Below are 21743 nucleotides of genomic sequence, written 5' to 3' on the forward strand. Positions count from 1 at the left end.
ATTTTGTCTTGTGTAGCCCATAGCCAAAGGCAAATTCTCATGCCTGTGTTTTTATTGCAGCGTAAGGCTGCGCTTGTGGGTGGGTTTGGTTAGAAATCAAGATAAAAACTTTATTCATTTTTCCGAGAGTTAGGTTTCAAAATTCTTTCTGGCGCATGCACGTAAAAATTAAAAAGCAACACTTTTTTTCTTGTGAGAGCGGTGCTGTTCCTTCCTGTCCCCCCATTCCTCCTCATACACGTCTCGCTCCTCCCGTTGTGCGAGACTTTCCACGTGTTCTGGCTGAACGCTGAGACGCACACGAGAAGCGTGAAACATTTACTTCGTTCCTCCTTCGCAGACTTGAGAAGCTAAGTTAAAATATTAGGGAAATGTATCGTCAGAAACATAAAAGATGCTTTTTCATTATTTTCTTTTCCCCTGGGGGACAGTTTGCCACACTGAGCATGCTACATCCTTATTTGAAATATATAAAGTCCTTCAAAAACATGTGTCCGAGAAATAAACCTCATTTCCCTGATGACTACACCTAAAGCTTAAAAATAAAGAGTCAAGACATCACAGTCCCCACAGTTAGTCACCCCCTAATGAAAAAAAAAAAGACAAACCAGAAGCTGTTTAGGTCTGGCTAGGTTAAAAAACAACTTCAAAGCTATTCTCACCTTCTCTGCATAAATTTAAGCACCAATAGCACTAGCAAAGTGTTAAAGCTGTATTGTGCCAGATGAGAAACTCTGCATGCTCATAGGCGTACTTATGTACACTATTTTGAAATAACTTCATTGTTTTATGAGTGACCAACAATGAAAGCAGACTCGGTGTTATAAAACTCGCTGTATGTTTGCACAGGAAAAATGTTATCAGTATTGGCCTGACCAAGGGTGCTGGACTTACGGAAATATCCGCGTGTCAGTGGAAGACTGCATAGTTCTGGTGGACTACACCATCCGCAAGTTCTGCGTTCAGTCGGTAAGAAACAATAATGCTCTTGCTGGGTCTTCATTTTAATTTTGAAAGCAAATTGTTACAATGTCAAATACTTGCTTAAAAAAAATTCAGGAAATGAGTTAAACGTGTTTGCAAATCGAGAAAGGTGTGGCACCTCTCCTAGGCAGGCGGGCAAGCTCTGCGGGTCAGCACACGCGGCGGCCGCTGCAGTGTATGGATTGCAAGAGGTTCTGCTGGGTTTCTGCTTGTCTGTAGCCACGGGCCACCGAAAGACGTTCTCTGTGACTGTCAGGGAGGGAGCACAGGAGCAGTGTCTTGACCTTTTTTGGGACAAATTGCTTAGGTAAATAAATGAGTGAATTTGGATACGTTTGGGTATTTGGAGTAGTCTGTGGATATTAGTTGGCCAATGTCAGCCAGCATTACAGCTTGATTTCTGTTGTACCCTTGGTCTCCAGCACACGTTAAAGCTTTAGATCACAAGAGAGATGGTGGGGATGACTTTGCTCTTCTCCACAGCCTTGTACGGGAGCAAATTGCTAGAGATCCTCGCCCCCTGAAGGGAGGGCTGCTGGGTTTGTAATGCAATGACTGTCTAATTCAGACTGAAGACTGAGGACAGTATGGGCTGGTGAGAGGTGACAAACCGTGCAGAGCTCCGTAGAACTACATGGAGAGCTCAGAACCCCTCAAAATACGGGTGGATTCAGCAATCACTCAGACTCCGAACTGTGAAGCATTCTCTGCGGATTTAGCATGCGGATGGCTTTGGTATGAGTAGTGATGGCTGATGAGGCATCACTGATAAAATGCTGAGAGAACCTGGGCTCAGAAGGCAGAGTGGGAAAGAAGTAACGGTACAGAGGTGTACGGACTGCGGATAAGCTGAAGGGCTGGAAGGTTTATGAATGGACTCGGCTGCCTCTCACTTGTTGACCCCTGCTGAGCCTGTGTTAGGAGGGTTTGGTTATCCATTGATGGAGACCAGGTAACCTTACAAAACCAGCTGGCTTTCTCCAGTTTGAAAGCAATGGCCTTGACCCTGGCTAACAGACTGAAAGCTTGAGAGACAGATACGCTTTCTAACCTTAAGGATAAGTTGTGGTTAGTGAATGCAAGTGAAACGACGCTGAGCGCTGCTGTCGTTGCTTCTGTGGTATCTTCTCTTCTATTCTTGAGGAGTGGGCCAGGTCATGAAAGTGTCAGTGGCTGGCCATTAGAGGTGCAGCCCTTCCTTCGTTATTATGTGATATGGCCAAAGCTGGCGTCTGGCATCTGATAGGGATGCGGATCCTGAATGTTTAGGCTGAATTTTGTGAGTTTCATCTGAGGCTGCTAAAAGAAGTGTGAAGATTTTAGAAGTGAAAAGGGACTTAGGATTTGATCCGTTATTAACATAAATTGTGAGTGTTACTCTTTGCAATCCTATCCTGGGATTATTCCACTTTTCACTGCAAAGGTGCATTTTAATAATATATGGTAATTTTACTCTGTGTTTGTATTTTACGTACACTGTAAACTTCTAATCTTTGAGTTGGGCTCTAAGTGTGGCAAGAATTAAAGTCATAAATAACCAGAGCAGTTTGTTTATAAATCTTTGCGTGAAAAATGAAATGTCAGACTCAGAGTCTGTGTGTTCCCTGCAGCTTCATGACGGTTGTAAAGCTCCGAGGCTCGTTACGCAGCTTCACTTTACCAGCTGGCCTGATTTCGGGGTGCCTTTCACACCTATCGGGATGCTGAAATTCCTGAAAAAAGTCAAAACGTTGAATCCTGCCCATGCTGGACCAATTGTGGTTCACTGTAGGTATGTATGTGCTCTTCAAGCCATTCTCTTAGCTTGGCCTGGGATTACGTATAGAATAGCAAGGCTAAATTTTAATCTTCTGTTCATGGGCTATGAAGTTCGTGTGTATATGTATGTATATATATATTTACTTACATACTATATTTATATATGTAAAGGGCAGTAATATGCTGAGCTTTTTGAGAGCCCAAGGTAAAAATAATTTCAAAAGATCTGTCTTTGCTATCACTTTAATACTCAAACAGAAGTTGTTGTTTTGGGGTTTTTTTATCCATGAGTGATACCCAGTGTTTGGTACAAATATGTTCTGTGTCAGAAAAACAGACTTGTAATACAAATCTGCGACCTTTGCCACTAAATGCTCCTCTGAGAATTCAACCCCCACTTCTCCCACAATAGAATTGCAGTTTGCTATGTAAATTATCTATTAAATGCCTAGAAAGTTTTGAATAAAGACTTGCATTTAAGAGACTTCAATGCTGCAATTTTAAAAATGTACTGCATACCAATACAGAACATATTCCCACTCATTCGGTCACACGCACATGAACCTCCTGCTATTAAAGGCTTGTGCTAAACTGTTTGAAATCTTATGTTAATGAAACCCCAAACAAACTCCAAATCAGTTTTAAAAGAATAACTGCAATCTCTATAGCAACTGTAAGCTCAGAACCGAGCAGGAAGTGTCTTTTCAGGAGCAATTATCATAGCGAGGTTCGAATAAAAAGAAAAGAAGAGCAGCTTTGTCTTTCTGGGTTTTGTTTTTAAGGACGTGGTTGTAGATTCATGTATTTCTTTCTTTTCTCTCGCTTGTGTCAGACATCTAGAAAAACTCTCCAAGAGTCCTTGAAGTGTGTAATATTGAAAAAGAGTGTGTTTGTCCTGACCCAGCCAGCCTTTTTGTTTCTTCATTTCCATCCAGACCTTGCCTTGCTAGGATTCATCTCCTCTCCCAGATGTCATACATAAGAGGCTTAAAGAAAGGCATTAAATGGAAAAAGAAGATTTTAGTAGTCTCACGTACACTTTCCTTTGAGGGACCCACAATATTTTTATATCCTTTTGCCATGATGTTCTGTGGAGACTCATATTGGGTTTGAGCTTTATTTTGCACCAGCAGGAAATTATGTACTTAGTTTAATCAGCAGAAGTAGAGACAAAATAAATATAACTAGAAAATATCTTAATAAAAATCTGCAGAGATTTAAATATAATGGTCCAATGGAATGCAGTAACACCGTTATGTGTCAGTGCTGGGGGCTAGTGCAGTACTTCAGCCTGCGTTAGAAATAAAGAACGAGAGGTGACACTTAATTTCCGTTACAGTTCAGGATATGACACTATTGAATTGTTGAAAAAAGGAAAGGGAAACCCATCGATAGTGAGTAACCGTGCATTTTTAGTGAGCTTTTATAAAAATACCACCCAGTCATTCTGAGCAAAAACTGCTCGGTTGGAATCCTTTGGAAGTTAATAAAAGTCTAATTTAGCATTTGCAAGTAAAGAATTGCAGATAAAAGGGGTGGGGGGACACCCCTATCAATCTTTTTTTTCCAGAAGTTTTTAGAAATATATTTTTTCACTGAGCGGAGAGCTACATTGAGGAATAGCTGAGTAAGGGATGCCCTACAGGAGGTTAAGGATGGATAAAATCAGGAACTTCCAAGGCGAATGTCAAGGTTGGTGAAATTACCAGCCTTAGCAGGAGCATGCGAGGGTTGAATAAAGCACTGATCTGAAGTAAGGTAACCTGGGGGCAGAGGCACGGGGAGGGAACAAGGATGTGCAAAACGGGATCGTATCTGTAAAGGGAGGAGAAGTGAGGAAGCTGTGTGCGGGGCTCAGTGGGTGAAAGCTCACAGCACTGAGCAACGAAGGACAAGTGTGAATTGATGATGAGCAGCCCATGCTCAGAGGTGGTTTCCAGGACACATCAGGAAGAGGGAAAAATCTCTGTAAACTGAGAGTCAAGACAGTAGGACTCAAGGTGGACGCGTCTGCGGTGGCAGAGGTCAAACATGAATGAAAGGAAGCGAGACGGCAGGGAGCCTTGGCCACCATGGGGTGGAAGCTGCGGTGGCCCATGGTCAGTGGCCACAGAGGGGCCAAGGGGGACCGGGACGTGGCTGGGTGAGGAGAGATGGTTAAACGCAGAGGGATTTGGAGGCAGGAGGTGATAGTGTTCACTGTGAAGAAGTTGCGTGAAATTGTGGTGGAGGGCTGAGATACTCCATGGGTCTGCTCACCTCGGTCATCCCTCCGGAGCTCTGGAATAGCAGGGCTTGGGGGCTTTGGTTTCACGTGGCGTTTGCTGTTAAAAGTATGCGTGTGTACATATGAACTAAGTCGTATTATGCATGCAGTGTTGGTGTTTTTTTTCCTGGTGTTATTTAAAGCCTAATGTTTCCTGGCTGAAAATTGATCTGTATCTTTGGACACGCTGGGATGGGGGGAGAGATTTTTGTCGTGTTTCAGAAGGTGTTTGTGGACACAGCATTACAGCAGTTGCTGTACAAAGTAAGCTAACAGAAGGTTAAAGGAGAGCTATTAATGCCTAGCACAGGATGCCATGCCCTTTTCCTCTGAAAGGAAGAGCTGAAAGTCACTGGAGTAGTGTAATTTATAATGATGGTGCTCCCTCTCGTGGCTGTTGAAGGATATATTAAAAAAAAAAAAGTAATTTGGGATGGCAGTTAGGAAGTGCAGAACTTGTAACAAGTAACTATTATCTAATTGGCATGCGACAGCAACCATGCAGAAAAGAGCAAAAATTAAGACAAAAAATTAAAATTTCATTTTAGGCTGAATTATTATACCTGGTCAAGCAGAATTTTTTTCCAAAGGTCTTTTCTAATATAATTTTGATCTTATCATGTCAGAGCTGTTAGGAGGTGACTTTTTATGTTAAAAACTTAGACCCCTTTTTGTTGCTATCGTTGCTAAAATAAAAAATGAAATTTGTTTTTTCACAGTGAGTATTTCAGTCCAGTATAAACAGCGTAAGTTCTACCTGTGTCATTGCTGTAGCAATTCCTGCAGACTTTGTAATTCAATTGAGCTTTTGTTTTTCTTTCCTTTTTAAGCGCTGGTGTGGGTCGCACAGGCACGTTTATTGTTATAGATGCCATAATAGACATGATGCACGCTGAACAGAAAGTTGATGTTTTTGAGTTTGTTTCAAGAATCCGTAACCAGCGTCCGCAGATGGTTCAGACCGATGTAAGTGGACTTTAATCGGTTGAAATTACAACTTTTTGCAGTCGAAGAAGAATATGCTTCTGTATTTCCACTCTGATACGCATCCCAGTATGTCCTGTTCTGTGGCACACCTGGATAATTGGAAAATGAATAAAGCCCAGTAGAAGGATGGGGTTGGGAAAGAAGATAAAGGCGCGTTAGGGCTGGAAGACCACCGTAAGGCACGTTATCTTTAGGTATCATTTCCAGGTTCCCCATGCACACGAGAGTGGAATTTTAGAGAATGTGAGTGATGTAACAGGAAAACTCTGTTTTAGCTTAAGGTATATTTTGATAATTAGTAGATTGGAGACCAAATGAGATAAGTGAAAGTGCCAGAATTCATAGTTTCACTTCCTTGCTTTGCAGTGTGCTTATCGGCCTCTTCGTTCGTTCCAGATGCAGTACTCCTTCATTTATCAAGCCTTACTTGAATACTACCTCTACGGTGACACGGAGCTAGATGTGTCATCCTTGGAAAAACATCTACAAACATCACACAACGCAGCGCCAAACCTTGTCAAAATAGGGCTAGAAGAAGAATTTAAAGTAAGTATGAAAGTCCTTTGCCATAGGATTTCTAAGCATGGAAACACGTAAGCCAAAAAGATACTTTAAAAGCAAGAGAAGTGTAACTTAAAAGAAAAGGTCCATCAAAACGGAACAACTTGTTTTATTTTGTGCTTGTGTGAATGGGTCCTGCAGAGTCAGTGAATGGGGCCTTGCAAATGCTCATTCAAAGCTATGTCGTTTTACGGACCTTTTCCTACATGCTTTCTGTTTGTTTATAAAAGAAAAATGGAATTATTCTTTCGGTCTGGTACTAGATGCCAGATCAGATAATGCTGGAAGAGGGAGCTGGATTACGTGCACCTAATTTGCATCTCAATGGGATTATTAACTCAGTGATGACTGATGGCAGAGAGAATTGCAGAGAATTTACACGTCTTGTGCAGAACATCCAGACCTGTCAGGAAAGAAAAGAAAAAAAAGCATTTCTGTTTAGTCGAGAAACCTCAAATGCAGAAAGCAACCACGCTAGCTGTTTGTGGTCATTGTTTAAAATAGACTTTATTGTCCTAAGGAAATAGATAGAACTTTTTTATGACTTTTGCTATGTTAAAATAATTATTCTATATATAGGTCTAAAGCATTAAATGACATATAGATGTTAACTGGAGTTATCTCTTTTTTTTAAGGAATAATTTAATTGGAAATTGGGAACTGGGAAAAGAAAATGATGTAAGAATAAGTCTGATGATATAGCAAAAAGTTAAAAAATCAAAAGTATTGGTCTGTCTGAGGGAAGGAAGCAAATGAAAACATCAACTATTCTACTTTTTCCAGAGTTCCAAAGTTTGTTTCTGCTGTCCGCTGTGCCAGCAAGGCTGCATTAAAGTGCAGAGAGCAACGTTTAGTTCTGCCGTGTATTCTGAAAAGCGCTTAGATGGCCCAGGAGCGCTAAGCCCGCCTACACCAAAAAGAGTAGAGCTGTGTTGTAACCGGTATGAGAGTCTCTGCCATAAAGTCTATTCAACACAGCATCACAGAGTAGCTGAAAAGTGATTTTTCAGAGGGTAGGGGTTTCTTTTTAATAGCTTGTTGCCGGTACTAGAGATTTTACTGGAATTAAGATATGCTCCTGAAACTCAGTACCTGGCAAATACATGTCTGGAAACCTGCTTGCAGTTTGAAAATGAAATTAATTTTAATTTAAATTGAATTTATATGAAATCGTTGCTGAAATGCAACTGTGTACCTGTGATGGTTATCTGGTAAGTCCCACCCCAGCAGAAGCAGCCTCTTATTGTTGTGTTACCTTGCACAGTCTTGCGGGTGTGTAATCTATACTATAAAAAAATTGTTGGGGCAAGAGCAGTGTTTGTCTTCTGTGTCCTGGGAACGCTGTCAGCACAAACTGAATAAATGAAGTTGCTTTTGTGAGAAGTCAGTCTCGCTTTGACTGTGTTACTGTTTTGTATCCGATAAAGACACTTAGGAACCTTCTGAGTACAGGATATGTGGAGCAAGAACCACTTCTGTTCAATGAGTTCTCATCCTCATTTGCGTGTTTTATTACAGAAGTTAACAAATGTTCGAATAATGAAAGAAAACATGAGAACTGGCAATCTTCCAGCAAATATGAAGAAAGCTAGAGTCATCCAGATTATTCCATGTAAGAGATCAACTTTTTATATAGAGAAACAAGTGCTAGAAATACACGATTATCCTAAGGTTGTCGTATACACACTATATCTATATGTTGATAACAACACACCTAACATGAGAATACAGCTCTGTTGGGATAACTCAAGAATAGAGGTCCTGCCCGGATTTGGAAACTGGAATTCTGCAAATAATTCCTGCGTATGTCTTAAAAAGTTTTAACTTTTCTGCCTGTAAAATTCAAATGCTTTCAAAACCTGTTGAACTGTCCAGAGTGGTAGTTTTTGGGTTTGCTTCATTTTTAGGGACAACACATTTTTTTGGGTGTTTCCATTAGCCATCCCTTTGGTTTTGTCGTCCTTTTTGCAGGCATGTCTGCTCTAAAGTTTCTAGAGAACCTCATGATACAAAGAGCAGTATCCTCTCCTTATAAAGTGCAATGCCTCTATAAAGTGTCTGCAAACAATTTAATGAATTGTTTTTTACTTTATCAATGTAAAATGTATTACAATCAGATATTTTTCAGGACTGAATTAAATAATTCAGCAGTTCCGCCTTTTAAACCAACATATTTTCTGAGTGATTCCTTGCCTGGCCTGGAGCAGCACTGTAATGTCTGCAACTGCAAATGGAAGTTTCAGACCTTGCTGGCCTTATCCTGTGTGAATGGAAAAGCAACAGCAGAAAAACCAGCGCCCTCCTCCACACACTTACTAAGCGCTGGATAAGAACTTTGAGACACTCTTTGGCTTTTAGATAAACAATTTTGTTGGGTTTGTTCTTTCACAAATGTAATAGTGGAGCAGTCAACCTACAGTTAGCAAAAGTAAGACCAGACTTTTTTTTTTCCCCAGATGATTTTAATAGAGTGATTCTGTCAATGAAAAGAGGGCAAGAGTATACAGACTACATCAATGCTTCCTTCATAGATGTACGTATAAAAACTTTTCCTGTATTTAAATTGCAAGTCAAATATTTTGCTGTTGCTGATAAGTCTTTTTAAAGAGATGCAATCAGCTTGGCTTATGAAGAACATTAGCTTTTTTGTTTGGGTTCGGCTTATGAGAGTTTTCAAATACATTTCTTATCTGGTGTTTTCAATTTCAGTTTAAATGGTTTTGTAATTTAAACATTCTTCTTGTTGTTAGATTTATAAACTAAGGTTTTTATTAAATTCTAACAAACAGGCAGCGAAACAAATTAGCTATAGAACTAACATCCAACAGTTCCATTATCTGCATTCAGGTTAATAGATGTAAATATGCGCCCTTCTGAGGAAAGGAAAAAGAAAACTCCGTATTTAGCATGGGGAAAGGCTATGAGAGTGTTTGGGAGCCAGGGTTTACCTGGGCAGACCTGTGTTAATTCCTAACTTTGTTCCCGGCTTCCTGGTGGAACCTTGGCAACACCTTCCACTGTGTCTTGTTTTTATTTAAATATGATAATTAATTATATCCTTAAGCACTAAAACCCCATTAGTGATTGAGGATTGTGGATAGCACAGCTGTGAAGATCAGATCAGGATGTAAACAGAACTGTAGCTCAAAAATTGAGCTAAATGTTAACAACTGCAGCTATTAGCTTTACTATAGAATTATGATAATCTTGTTGTGAAATCCTTTCAGTTACCTATTACTGCAGAATTTCATCCCTTCAGCCATGGCTGTAAAAAGTCATAAAATACAATTCAGGATTGTGAATTTGGAGGATTTTTTCCCTGCGTTTCTGGCAACGAGCAAGAATCGGGCGGGCTCAGTGCAGTAACCATCCCATGTCAAGCAGCGGGGCTCGCGGGAAGCACCAGTTTAAGTAGTGATCTCCTCTCCGACCATCACCTTCCGTCCCGCTTCACTTGTACTCACGTGTCATGACATAAACGCATCCCGGTCTTTCTCGGCAGGGCTATCGCCAGAAGGATTACTTCATTGCCACCCAGGGACCGCTGCCGCACACGGTGGAGGATTTCTGGCGGATGGTGTGGGAGTGGAAGTGCCACACCATCGTTATGCTCACAGAAGTTCAAGAGAGGGAGCAGGTATGCATCCCGCAGCTCCAGAGCAAAGCAGTTGCTGTTAACATCTGTAAAATATGAGCATTAATATTAGATAAACTATTTGCCGCCTACAAATTCTAGCAAGACAAGATTTTTTGCCTTTCCTAAAATGAGCTCTTGCTTTGCTATTTGGTGTGGGCCAACGTTGCTGCTTTTGCTTGCATTGTCAGAAAACCCACGAAAACTACAGAAAATTATGGTTTGTGAAAGGGCCCAGTTCACGTTAAAAGCACAGAATTTATAGGGATGCCTGACATGGAACAGCGGTTTGGGATTTGAGAACAGCTGGACAAAGCTTTTGTGAAAACTTCCCTCCCTGTTCTGCCAGTGTAAGCTCCAGTGGCTTATTCTGAACCTCTCCTAGTACATCATTAATTAATGAAAAGAGTTACTTACTTTATTCTAATCTGTTTTAAAGCAGTGTTTGCCATCTATGACTCCTAAGCCCTTTTCAACTTAATGGTTTATATTATAGAAATATTTTATTACTGTATTCTTGATTATTAGCCTTTCCATTACAAAGTGTTTAGAACACGTCTATTATGCTGTATGTCATCTCCTATATCAGAGATTCATGACAATGTAAATAACTGGAAAAAATGTCAAGGAACATTTACAATTCTCTTTTAATTTTGCAGGAAAAATGCTGCCAGTACTGGCCATCAGAGGGCTCTGTAACTCACGGAGAGATAACTGTAGAAATAAAGAATGACAGTCTGTTAGACACTATAAGTGTAAGGGACTTCATAGTTACATACAACCAGGTAATGTTTTTAAATTACATGAGGCTTTTTGCATTTGAAGGCATTTACAAATATGATTATGTAACTTAAATTCTGGAATTTCTACCTAAAGTTAAATGTGGTTAATCAACATCTGACATCGTATCAGTCAAGAGAAAGCTTATGTGAAACATTTTTGCTTAAAGCCGCATGAAAATTCTGGTCAGTAAAACACGTCCTTGATCAAAGTGGGGTGTGGGGTTTTTTGTTGGTTTTTTTTTAATGTTTTGTTGTTGCTGTTATTCTTGTATTTTCTCCCATCTCCCACATATCTCTAAAAGAACATTTGATTCAATATTTTTAAATCCTGTGAAGCATTTTAACAGCCCATGTACTTGCCTCTGCCTACCAGCTCTTCCTTTATGTTGCTCTGCTGCAGGTATGATCTACTCAAAACCTGGTTTTGATCTTTTGGGCATGCATCTCTTCACTCACTGCGTCATTTCTTTAGGATCTGATTTGCATTGCTTTTTTTGAAAAATAACAAGAAAAATACTTGCAGTTAAGAATATAATTCATTTAACTACTTATTACTTTGCATATCATTTATGCATTTAAATAGTTGGCACATGCAAAGCAAAAGGACTTTAAATTTAAAGTACTCTGTATTTCCTTGTGAAGGAGGGTGGTGGATTAGGCGTGAATACACACCGTGCTTCACAAAGCAGAGTCCTTGTCAATGTGTTGACTTCTGTCACATTGGAAAGTATTTAAAACTCAAGTAACAGCATGTTAGGTAATACCCAACAGCAATGTTTTTGCACTACAGTCCAGCATCATTAGAAGTGTTTGGTGCTGCAGATTTAAGAAATCTGAGTAACTTCTGTATTGTGCCTGAGTCCAGCTAGACTACATCAATGATATTTGAAGCAATATTATGTTAAAAGATCTCCTGCAGAGCTGGGAGGAAAGAGGATTGACCAAGCCTTTTTCTTCGTAATGGCAAAATCTTCCAGGCTTCTAGTACAAAAGAGTGTCCTGAGACTCCCCATCAAACTCGTTCACTAGATGTCCCCTATGGTGGACACATTGAAAACACCTCGCATCAGCAGAGACCTAGTGTTTTTAACTCTCTGTGGCTTGCAAGAGTTGATGATACGTAGTAAAATTGCCAGAATATTTATGTTGCATCCATACACTACTACAATGCAGTCATGGGAAAGAGCAAGCAAAAATCTCAGGGTAGTTAAATCATAGGATGAAGAGCTTTTGTGCGTCCAAACCTGTCTAGAGCTAACTGCATTAGCATGGTATTGATACCTATTGCAACTTTTAGTGTGCTTTTAATCAGCAAGCATAAAGAAAAGGCAAATAATTGTTAAGTTTCAAAGTAGCAGGTAGCATTGTGCAAAGATGGGTGCATTTCATGAATTGGATTGTCTTAATGGCACTTTGGATTTCGCCTCTGCATGATGAATGCTTTCAACCATTGGTACTCAGGATGAATAATCTTTAAGTGTATCCTTAGTACTACCCAGGTGAAGCAGCTGTGCAAATCAAAAGGAAAATTATAGGGGTAAATTATCAGCACAGTGGATGGGGAATTTGGAAACAGAACTATCAGGTCTGCATGACCAATGTATTGTGGACCAGGCTGCAAAGAGCCCCCTCTACTATGGTGGTGCAAAATTTATGCTACAAATGTTTAAGGTAAGAAGTGTGTTTCCATTTTGAAGTAATAACTGGATAAATCTGGTGTTTTTCCTGCACGCAGGGTAACCAGGAGAAGCAAAGCAGGCTTGTTCGGCAGTTCCATTTCCATGGGTGGCCAGAAATTGGGATTCCTGCAGAAGGAAAAGGGATGATCGACCTGATTGCAGCAGTCCAAAAGCAGCAGCAGCAAACAGGCAATCACCCGATTACGGTGCACTGCAGGTAAGAGTCGCCTCTTCCTCCCACCATCAGCTAAGGAACCGGCTTGCTTTTTCTGCAGTCTGGTTGACTTTACAGCAGTTTTTCTTTGTGAGGGAGTAGACTGCATCCTTTAAAAAATAAATAGAAATTAAGAAATATGAGAAAAAGATAGAAAAAAAGAAAATCTAGTGTTGCATGACGGATTTTTGACTTGTCTTTTGCTAAATTAGCACAGTGGATACCTCCTTAATGGCTGGAATTAAACAAGTATGTTATTAGCTTGTGGTATTGTAGTCTTGCACCTGAGTTTTGCTAAACGCTGTGATTAGGAGAGGAAGGCTGTAGGTTTATTGCAGGGATGTGTAATGTACCCCACCAATATAGTGCTCTCAAATACTCCATTGGGATCAAAATGCTGTTGGTTTTTACAAACTATCAGGAGAATAAAATATATCTCTAATCTAAGCAGAAGGCAAAATGTACCCCGTCCTTGAAAGCAGATATGAGAGCTGGGAGGACAGAAAAACAACATTTACATTAATGCTAAGGGGGTGCTTGTGTATGACTTGATACATGATAACTAAAATATATCTTTGTCCAGTGCCAGGTTTTCACTTTTGGGGGTTTTTTGAACTGTACTTTTTTATTGCAACATCTTTTTTTTTTTTCCCCCCGTTCTTTTTAAAAGGTATACATTGGGCTTTTCCACTTTTTTTTGAAGTGATATTTTTCAGAGTGTGGGGTTTTTTATCAGTCTTTAAAATTTGTCTTTTCCCTTTCTGTACTGCATCTGCTGATTTTAAAAAAATAGTAGTAAAACTAGTATTCTGCCTTTTCCTAATTCAGAAATCATACCTTGCTTTTAAAATATTTTAATCTTTATAAATTCATGCACTGTGGAAGCAAAGAGATCCTGGGACCTTGAGCCAGGGCTCAGATTTGTTGGTGTTTTGGGACGTGATCTTGCACCAATGCATGTTCATTGCTAAAGCGTTCTCCTTTTTCTTTTTTTGTATTTCGCTCTTTGCTGTTTTCATACATTTTCCCTCGGGGACTGTGGGTTCCCCCACCCCGTGGCTGCCCTCAAGGGTGATGGTGACACTTCGTGTTTGATTCTGCAATTTGACAAATTTGCACAGCCACTTTTTTTGAATTGCTAGGGAGTTAAAATTCAGAATTATAATTAAAGCGGGTAAAATATCAAGGAGTTCTAGCCAGTAAAATAAGAGATAAAAGTAACTAATGTCTTCGATATGCACAAATTAGATGTGTAAGAACTATCTGAGATATACATTGCTTTTACTTTGCCAAGCTTTTAGACTTGCAGCCTCTCTGAAGCCTTAGCTTAATCATTTGGCATGCATTTGTCCTAGATTTTTAAAAATCTACTGCAATCACTATAAAATGGATTTAAACAAGAAAATAAAACCCAAACCACACCATGTATTCTAGGATTTTTAATGTTGAGAATTCTCTCCTGACCCTACTTGGACAGCCTGTACATCACAGCTTTTGAGTTACTTGAAGTTCTCCATGAAGTCGTACTTGAGTCTTCAAATGTAAATGAATGTAACTTTATGAATAAGTAAACACATACCAAGTCTAAGACTGATTTTTCAGAGCGTTCACATGAACTTGTGAAAACTTCTGTTTATTTTCTCCAACTATTTGTGAACAGTTTAATGAGCTGCTAAAAAAGACAATTCTTAAGTAGAATCAAGACATAACCCTAAATAGTTTAGAAGGGTTTTGCTAGCTGAGTTGCCAACAGAATTCAAAGCCAATCTGTTCTATCTTAACTCCCTTCTCTTCCAGTGTCTGTCTGCAGCTGCCTTCTCTTTAGTTCATGGCTACCTAAGCTTTTTCTCTCTTCACCGTCCCCTCCGTTCCGCACTGTCACAAACTATGCAAGGCTGCTGTGTTATTTAGACACCCCTTACTTCTGTCTTTTGCCCAGTCTTTGCCCATGCCGCGTGTCTTTTGCCTTTGAACTTTCTGTCTCAAGAAATGAAGTTTGAGTCAATTTAAAAGTTATCTTTTTTTTTTTAAGGGAATTGCAGAAAGAGAAGCAAGTATGCAGAGTAGTGCTGTGTTCCCATGAGACAACACCTACTTTTCTCCTGCATTTCAAATGCAGTTTAGTTTTCCATGCATCCATACTAAAAATTCTTAATTAAAAAAACCCAAACAACTTGTATAAGCTTTAAGGATTTGCTAAAAGCATGTTTTCGGAAGAGAAGAGAGTGAGCCTAGCGCAAGGAGCATTAAAAATGGAGTGCAAAGCAGTGCATACCTACCTCTTCTCGGCATAAATGAATAAGCAACGTGTGTGACGATGTGTGTGTACAGGCTTACTTTATGTCTTCATGTCCTCATCCTTTGATAGTTGTAGACCTATTCTGAAACTCATGGGTTACTCTGGAAACCACAGATGGTTACTAGAGATTACCTAACTACAAATAAATCTGAACCCTTTTAGATTTTGTATTTGTCTTTAGTCTGATAAAAGTCTAACGGGAATAACACATCTAATACATTGTACCTGTTCATTTTTCCTCCAACGAGACTTTTAGTGTACCCAGCTGAGGATACATGCATTTGCACTTAATCTTTTCATAAGGCTTGTGCTTATCAGATTTTTTTGTATTTGATAGAAATAAGGTAGAAGCAATGACATGTGATTACAATTCACCTGCTTACGGTTAAAACATATGAAAATTTTTAAATTTAATAAATTTTGTGTTTATGCTTATTCAGCAATCCAATGAACCTTCCACTCCATCTTACGGCTGATTGCCAATTTCCCAATTCCATCCTGGTTTTAGTAACTATTCTCTATCAGAGCTATTGGCCTTCCAGTGCACAGCCACTGTTTTGTTGGTGTCAAATAGTCCCTAATTACTGTGATTAGGAGAGGGAAAGAAATGTCTTTTTTAATTTTTTTTTTTTTTTTTTTCTCTAGAGTTAGGCATAATAAATCAGATAATAATTACTGAAATAGATTTTGATTCCACGGAATCGTGATCTGAAACATATGAGGACAAAATATACTCAAACATACTGAAACAAAAGAAACTACAGTTACTTTGGAGTATGTTAGGTTGCTTATTGTAGTCAAGATAGAGGCAGAACAGTCGATTTTAGTTTCTTGTATGTACTATAGCCTCATATGTATTCTTGCTTTAGTTTGTCCTTGTATAAATACATTTAATCAAGAAATGGCTTAGATCCTAACAGTCATTAAAATCATTACAGTTGGATAGAACATTTTCCATCAAATTGCTTTGGAGTAATAATAATAATAATAATGCTTTCGTATCTGTCCACCATGCAGAAGTATTAATGACAACCTCATAGAAAAATGTGGGTTTGATTGCACAGTGCTTCTTTGCATTAGAACCAAGTTTTGAGACTGAAAGTGTAAAGGTTGTGTCCTCCCCCATCAAGAATAAAACCGAAAGCTGAGTGTGGGAGCACCAAAAGTTGTCTTTGCTGAAGGTGAATGCAGATTCGAGTAAGCAGCTTTGCCAGTTCATTATTTGAGTCTCAGACTTTGGCTGAGGGTGTCCAAGCGCTGCCGCAGCCAGCTCAGGATCTCCCACTCGCGTACAGGAGCTGTCACTAACGAGCCTTTATTGGTTCCAGCCCGGCTCCGAGTTAATTCCATTAATTCTGGCTCCCTTCTAGCATAGCTGAGGTGACAAACTAAGCACAAAAAATGAGTAGAAGTTGGCTAATAGTAGTATTTGGCTATTCTACATCACTACTGTTTCTCTTTTAACATTTTTATCCTACTGTACGTTAAGCAAGTGTGTTTACGTTGCAGTGCTGGCGCTGGAAGAACAGGTACCTTCATAGCACTCAGCAATATTCTGGAGCGAGTGAAGGCTGAAGGGCTCTTAGATGTATTTCAAGCTGTGAAGAGCTTAAGACTGCAAAGGCCACATATGGTGCAAACACTGGTATGGTATTTAACAATCCGGATCCTTGTCAAAGGATGTATGTTTGTAAATATTCTTGTGGGAGGAGAACAAAGGATTTTTTTGCAGGTTGAAATAAATTATGTATGATGGCTGTGTATGTACAAGGTATTATCAGAAATCTGTATTTTTACAGATTTTTTTCCTAGCGTGTCTGAAAATATAACTTGGCTAAACATTGTGTCTCTTTTAGGAACTGGAGACAGTTAAACCAAAATCTTATGAGTGTTGCAGGTGACAAAACATGAAGTAAATGCCTTTTAAGCTATTGTTGTTCTTTCTTACCTTAAAATGTCTGGGCTTAAATTGGCTTGCAGTTGATCACTGAAAGGGAGAAATGTCTTTGGCTTGTTTAAAGTCATATACAAGGAATATGTGAAGGTTAGTCCAGATACTTTTCCCTATTGAAAAAGCATTAAAAAAACCTTTTGAGAGGTATGTTTTTGGAAAAAACATAAAAATGCTGGTATTTTGTATTTTGATAGCAGCTTCCATTCTGTGATTTGAAACTTCTTTAGAAACAGTTACCTCAAAACACCTTTTTCAGGTAGATGTTTTCTCCATACCACAGAGAGGAAGAAAGGGGTTGAAGAAGTAGAATTGGATTATCCACAGTCACGCTGAGACAGGGATGAAATATTTCTTTTGGGGTTCTGGCTTCGTGATTTAATAATGTTACTTAAGGGTGTAATTGCCACAGATATTCCCAGCTGAGGCTGCAGAAAGGCTTCTGCTAAACTCTGCTTTCCATTATGAGTGAATTCAGGTGCCAATTCCATTTATTATCGGTGTTGTTACAGATTTTGTAATCCAGCACATCATGTTGAAGGCGTATCAGCATGCCTGGAAGATCAGGATGTGTCCCATCTTTAGGATGCAGAGGACTGGCCAGCGGGCTAGCGTAGGCAGTGGATAAATATATTGCAGACAGCCTTTGCAAGGGGAGCTCCATTTCAGACAAATGAATGTAGAGGGTTTTTAATTTCAAGTTGCATTGTCACTTAGTTTCCGCTGTAAAGCTCAGAAGACGGAGCCCAGAGTTAAACAGCCGGGCTCCCCGGGGAACGCACAGGAGGAGTTGCCTGCTTGAGCGTGAGCCGGCCCACGGCCAGGTACAGGAAGCTGCTTAACTTAAATGAGAAGCCAGGTCTAAGAATTGATTCAGTTTAAGAACTGTCACCTAGAAAGCTTAAAGAAATCATTTTAACCGCAGAGCAACAGTCAGCGTGTATTTGGCAAAAGAGCGAGGTACCATTGCTTTTGTTTAAAAAAATAAACACATAAATAAAAATCAGAACAGACCAGTCCTCAGCTACTGGTCCAAGTAATGGTCCAGGTTAGAACATGTTGCATTTATCACTAGGATTTGCATAAGTACGATTTTCTCCAATGTAGTTGTACGATGCAACCAAAGCACATTTTGATACCTTTCTGTTGTTTTTCAGGAACAGTATGAATTCTGCTACAGAGTGGTACAAGATTTCATCGACATATTTTCGGATTATGCTAATTTCAAATGAAAATTCCTGCCTTATTTTTTAATTTGTCTGTATAAATAGTTGTATATTCTGTTAATTTATTCCATGTCATTTTGATTGTTGACTTTACTGTAAATATGACCTTCTGTTTGCTCTAAAAGTTGCGTTTGCTGTATAAAGTTATTTCTTAAATATAAATATCTTCTAAAGTGAAGTATAATGTTCATATACAGTATATCACTATAAGATGGTATAGAAATCTTTATGGTAAATTAATTCTTGAGGGTCTATTTCTTTGAATTTTTCCACTTAAAAATATTTATCAATAATGTTATCTCCCAATTCTTGAAACTTTACACAGATGATTTGCATTTCATACAAGAAAAGTGAATTGTGGTACATGTGTTTAAACTAAACATGTTTTGGCCATAAACCTTTCTTCGCTATGAAAATAGATGTCCATTTGGAGACACATTCTGATAACCTGCTCATGCTTAATTGTAATTTATTTCACAAATAGTCTCATTGAAGGCAAAGAGACTGAGTGAAGTGCTATTAATGATAAAGGTATCAGAATATGGCCCTTCACGTGTAATAATGTACAGTCCAACTGAAAAATATAACTGCTTTTAAATTCTGTTTTTAAGAACCTCGATGGCAGTTCTATTTTGAGTCTTACTGTCAATAAGATATAATCAGTATAAATACAGATTTGAATTTTTGATTTAATATAGCTTTCAAAGTCCATTTATTTTGTTCTTTCCTAAATATTACACCAGCTTGAATCTATTTAGAAAGACAATAATGCGAGTTTACCACTATTTTGAGAATATTTTGCATATCAGAAGAGTATATTTTGCAGCACCTGAACTTGTCTACTTGAAGAGGCTTTATAGCCATCGTCAGAAATGGATATAAAGCTTCTCTATATACACGTGCATAATTTCCCACTTCTTTGACAAAAGGCGAAAGAGATGAAGATGAACTCTTATTCTTTGATTAGACTCAACAGCATAATTAACAGTATTTGCTAAAATGTTGAAAAAACATTTTACTAACAGTGTAATGCTAGCAACATCAAGCATTGTAGCAAAAAGCTCCTCTACGTTCTTAGCCTCCCATATATATTATCAAAAAAGGAAATATTCCTTTATCTAAAAGGAGTATATGATTGTGTACATAGATATATTTTTAATGAAAGTACTACTGATAATATAATTGGTGAAATAAAGTTTAAAAGTCTTTATCATAGCCCTGAACAGGATATGCTTGGGGGTTTGAAAATCCAAAAATGACAGGGCATCCGAATGTTGAATAATTAAAAAGTATATCTTTTCCACTCTTTAAAATGCATATATGAATTAATGAGCACAAAGTATGCGAGTATGTACTTTAGTTACATAACTAATATGCAATAGTTCTGTCTTGTCCAGTTGGTTGGGTTTTTTTGATGCAAACATAAAAGCCTTATTTAAAATAAGCAACTTACACTGATCACTATTGTTCTTGCACTATTTTATCCCATGACCATTTTTCATTTCCCATAACAAATAGCATTATACTTTGTAACAATGCAAGGGAGCGGGAAGGTGTTCATACCTCTCCTTTCATTTCACACTGAATGGAAAAGGTGCAGTTTAGAAATTTCTAAGCGCACTGTTCTGAACACTGCCATTTACTGCTTCTTGACTTCCCATCAATGCACTTCTGTATTTATTTGTACAGTAAATTATGCACTTAAAAAAGATTGTTTAAAGACTAAACCTTTGTTGTGAGTTGCTATTAGAAGATACGCTCAAGACGCAGAAAGTGTTGAGTATCGAAAATGAATGCTAAGTAAGTTTACATTACTACTGCATGCTGAAATTTTATCAAATTTTAAAAAGCCATCAAATAAATTCAGTATGGAAACCAATACAGTGGGGTTTTCAGTATGATCATTTGTAGCACAGGGAGACTCAGAGAGGTTAAATGATGATAGAAAATAATGCAAGGAAATTTCCACCGTTTTCCAAAGCAGCATGTTTTGTGGTCCCATTAGATCCCAACGTCAGGATCTTTCCAAACATTTAGCCTACATTTGAAAAATAATTTGTCTGTTGGACAGCCTTTTGGTTCCCTTAAATAAAAGCTTGGGTTAAGAGCTGCCTCGTGAAGCAGAGCTCCTCGGCGCACTGGCGATGCGGTGTGATGTTAGCGGGGAGCCATGGCCCCCCGACAGCGACGGGAGCTGCAGCAGAGCTCCTGCCCGCGCGCTTCACTACGAGGGATCGTTCTGCAGGGCACAGGCAGCTCTCCGTAGTTACAGCAAGTAGTAGGATGGAGTTCAGCTGAAACGTCAAATTCTAAGTGGGTACTCGGATTTTAGTTGCTAACTATATTAAGAGATCTAGGAGGAAACACAAATACCTATAATATATTTCCGGAGTCACAAATATAGCTACATAATGACTTTTTTTATAATTTGAAAAGCTTGCTTTCCAGTTCTTGTGTCTGGTCAATAGGCTGCTCATTGTAGCAGCCTAATAACTGGGGAGCTGTGTCTTAATATAGATATATATGAATTTTCTTTTACATTTTCCTATGTTGCATGGAATTACTTTAAAATGCCAAATAGGTGATTAGAAGTTGTACATTCTGATCTGTGTGTGGTTTTGGTCACTGTGTGACTTGACTGTCTGTTTTCACGTGTTAAGACAGGTTCCAGTTCACCTAAGCATTTAAGCATTCGCTTTACGACATCTCTATTCCACAAAACATTTAAGTACCATAGGTTCTTTGTTCCTGAAGCAATCCCTTAAGTGCTTTGCTGAATTGGGCCTTAATGAAGAATGCATACTGTAATTACCAGTGTTTTTTAGGGTATTTTTACGTATCAGTTTTTTAAACTTTTAAAATGAGCCTGACTACCTGTGTTCAGTATTTTGAAATGTTTTCATTTCCCTAGTACCATTTTTTAATGTAAAGTTGTCGAAACTTTTCTGTATAACCAAATTGTATTTAATTTGTCAAATCTTTATAATATATGTATGTATTATACAGTTTCAGCTACTATTATTTTCCTTTATTACATTTATAATTTGATATTGCTGTGTTTTTAATGCCGGTGAATGTTGCTGAATTATTTGTATATGCAAATTGCAAGATCTAATACATTCTGATGCCAGAACAAAGCTTTGTTTTTATTCTCAAACTGCATTACTTTCTTTAAATCTTTTAATTTCATTCCTGTACTGTGTGTTCATTTAAATTAAGTATTCTAAAGGAGTTGAAATCTATCTAGATAAATAATTTTTCAGTACTTATCTGCAGCTATTTAGAAGTAATATTCTGATTCATGTTGTAACTGAAGCGTTGTGCATATAAAGTGCATATAAACTCCTGATAGCAATCGAAAGGCCCGGTCTTTCCAAACTGTGTTAATAAGCAAGACCTGAC

General features: G+C 38.6%; 1 protein-coding gene across 1 annotated transcript in view; it reads left to right on the forward strand.

The window, feature by feature from the left end:
• The window catches only part of PTPRE (protein tyrosine phosphatase receptor type E), a 107452-nt gene extending 85980 nt beyond the window's left edge, over positions 1-21472 (forward strand). Inside the window, exons 10-20 of the mRNA XM_075155290.1 lie at positions 850-969; positions 2595-2755; positions 5839-5974; positions 6392-6541; positions 8075-8168; positions 9013-9089; positions 10059-10193; positions 10850-10975; positions 12708-12868; positions 16674-16809; positions 18273-21472. Of these exons, the coding sequence (XP_075011391.1) occupies positions 850-969; positions 2595-2755; positions 5839-5974; positions 6392-6541; positions 8075-8168; positions 9013-9089; positions 10059-10193; positions 10850-10975; positions 12708-12868; positions 16674-16809; positions 18273-18347 (1371 nt within the window). The 3' untranslated portion in view covers positions 18348-21472. The remainder of the gene's footprint in view (positions 1-849; positions 970-2594; positions 2756-5838; positions 5975-6391; positions 6542-8074; positions 8169-9012; positions 9090-10058; positions 10194-10849; positions 10976-12707; positions 12869-16673; positions 16810-18272) is intronic.
• Positions 21473-21743: the final 271 nt, after the last annotated feature.

Source organism: Calonectris borealis, chromosome 7, assembly GCF_964195595.1.
Source record: "Calonectris borealis chromosome 7, bCalBor7.hap1.2, whole genome shotgun sequence".
Taxonomy (NCBI): Eukaryota; Metazoa; Chordata; class Aves; order Procellariiformes; family Procellariidae; genus Calonectris; species Calonectris borealis.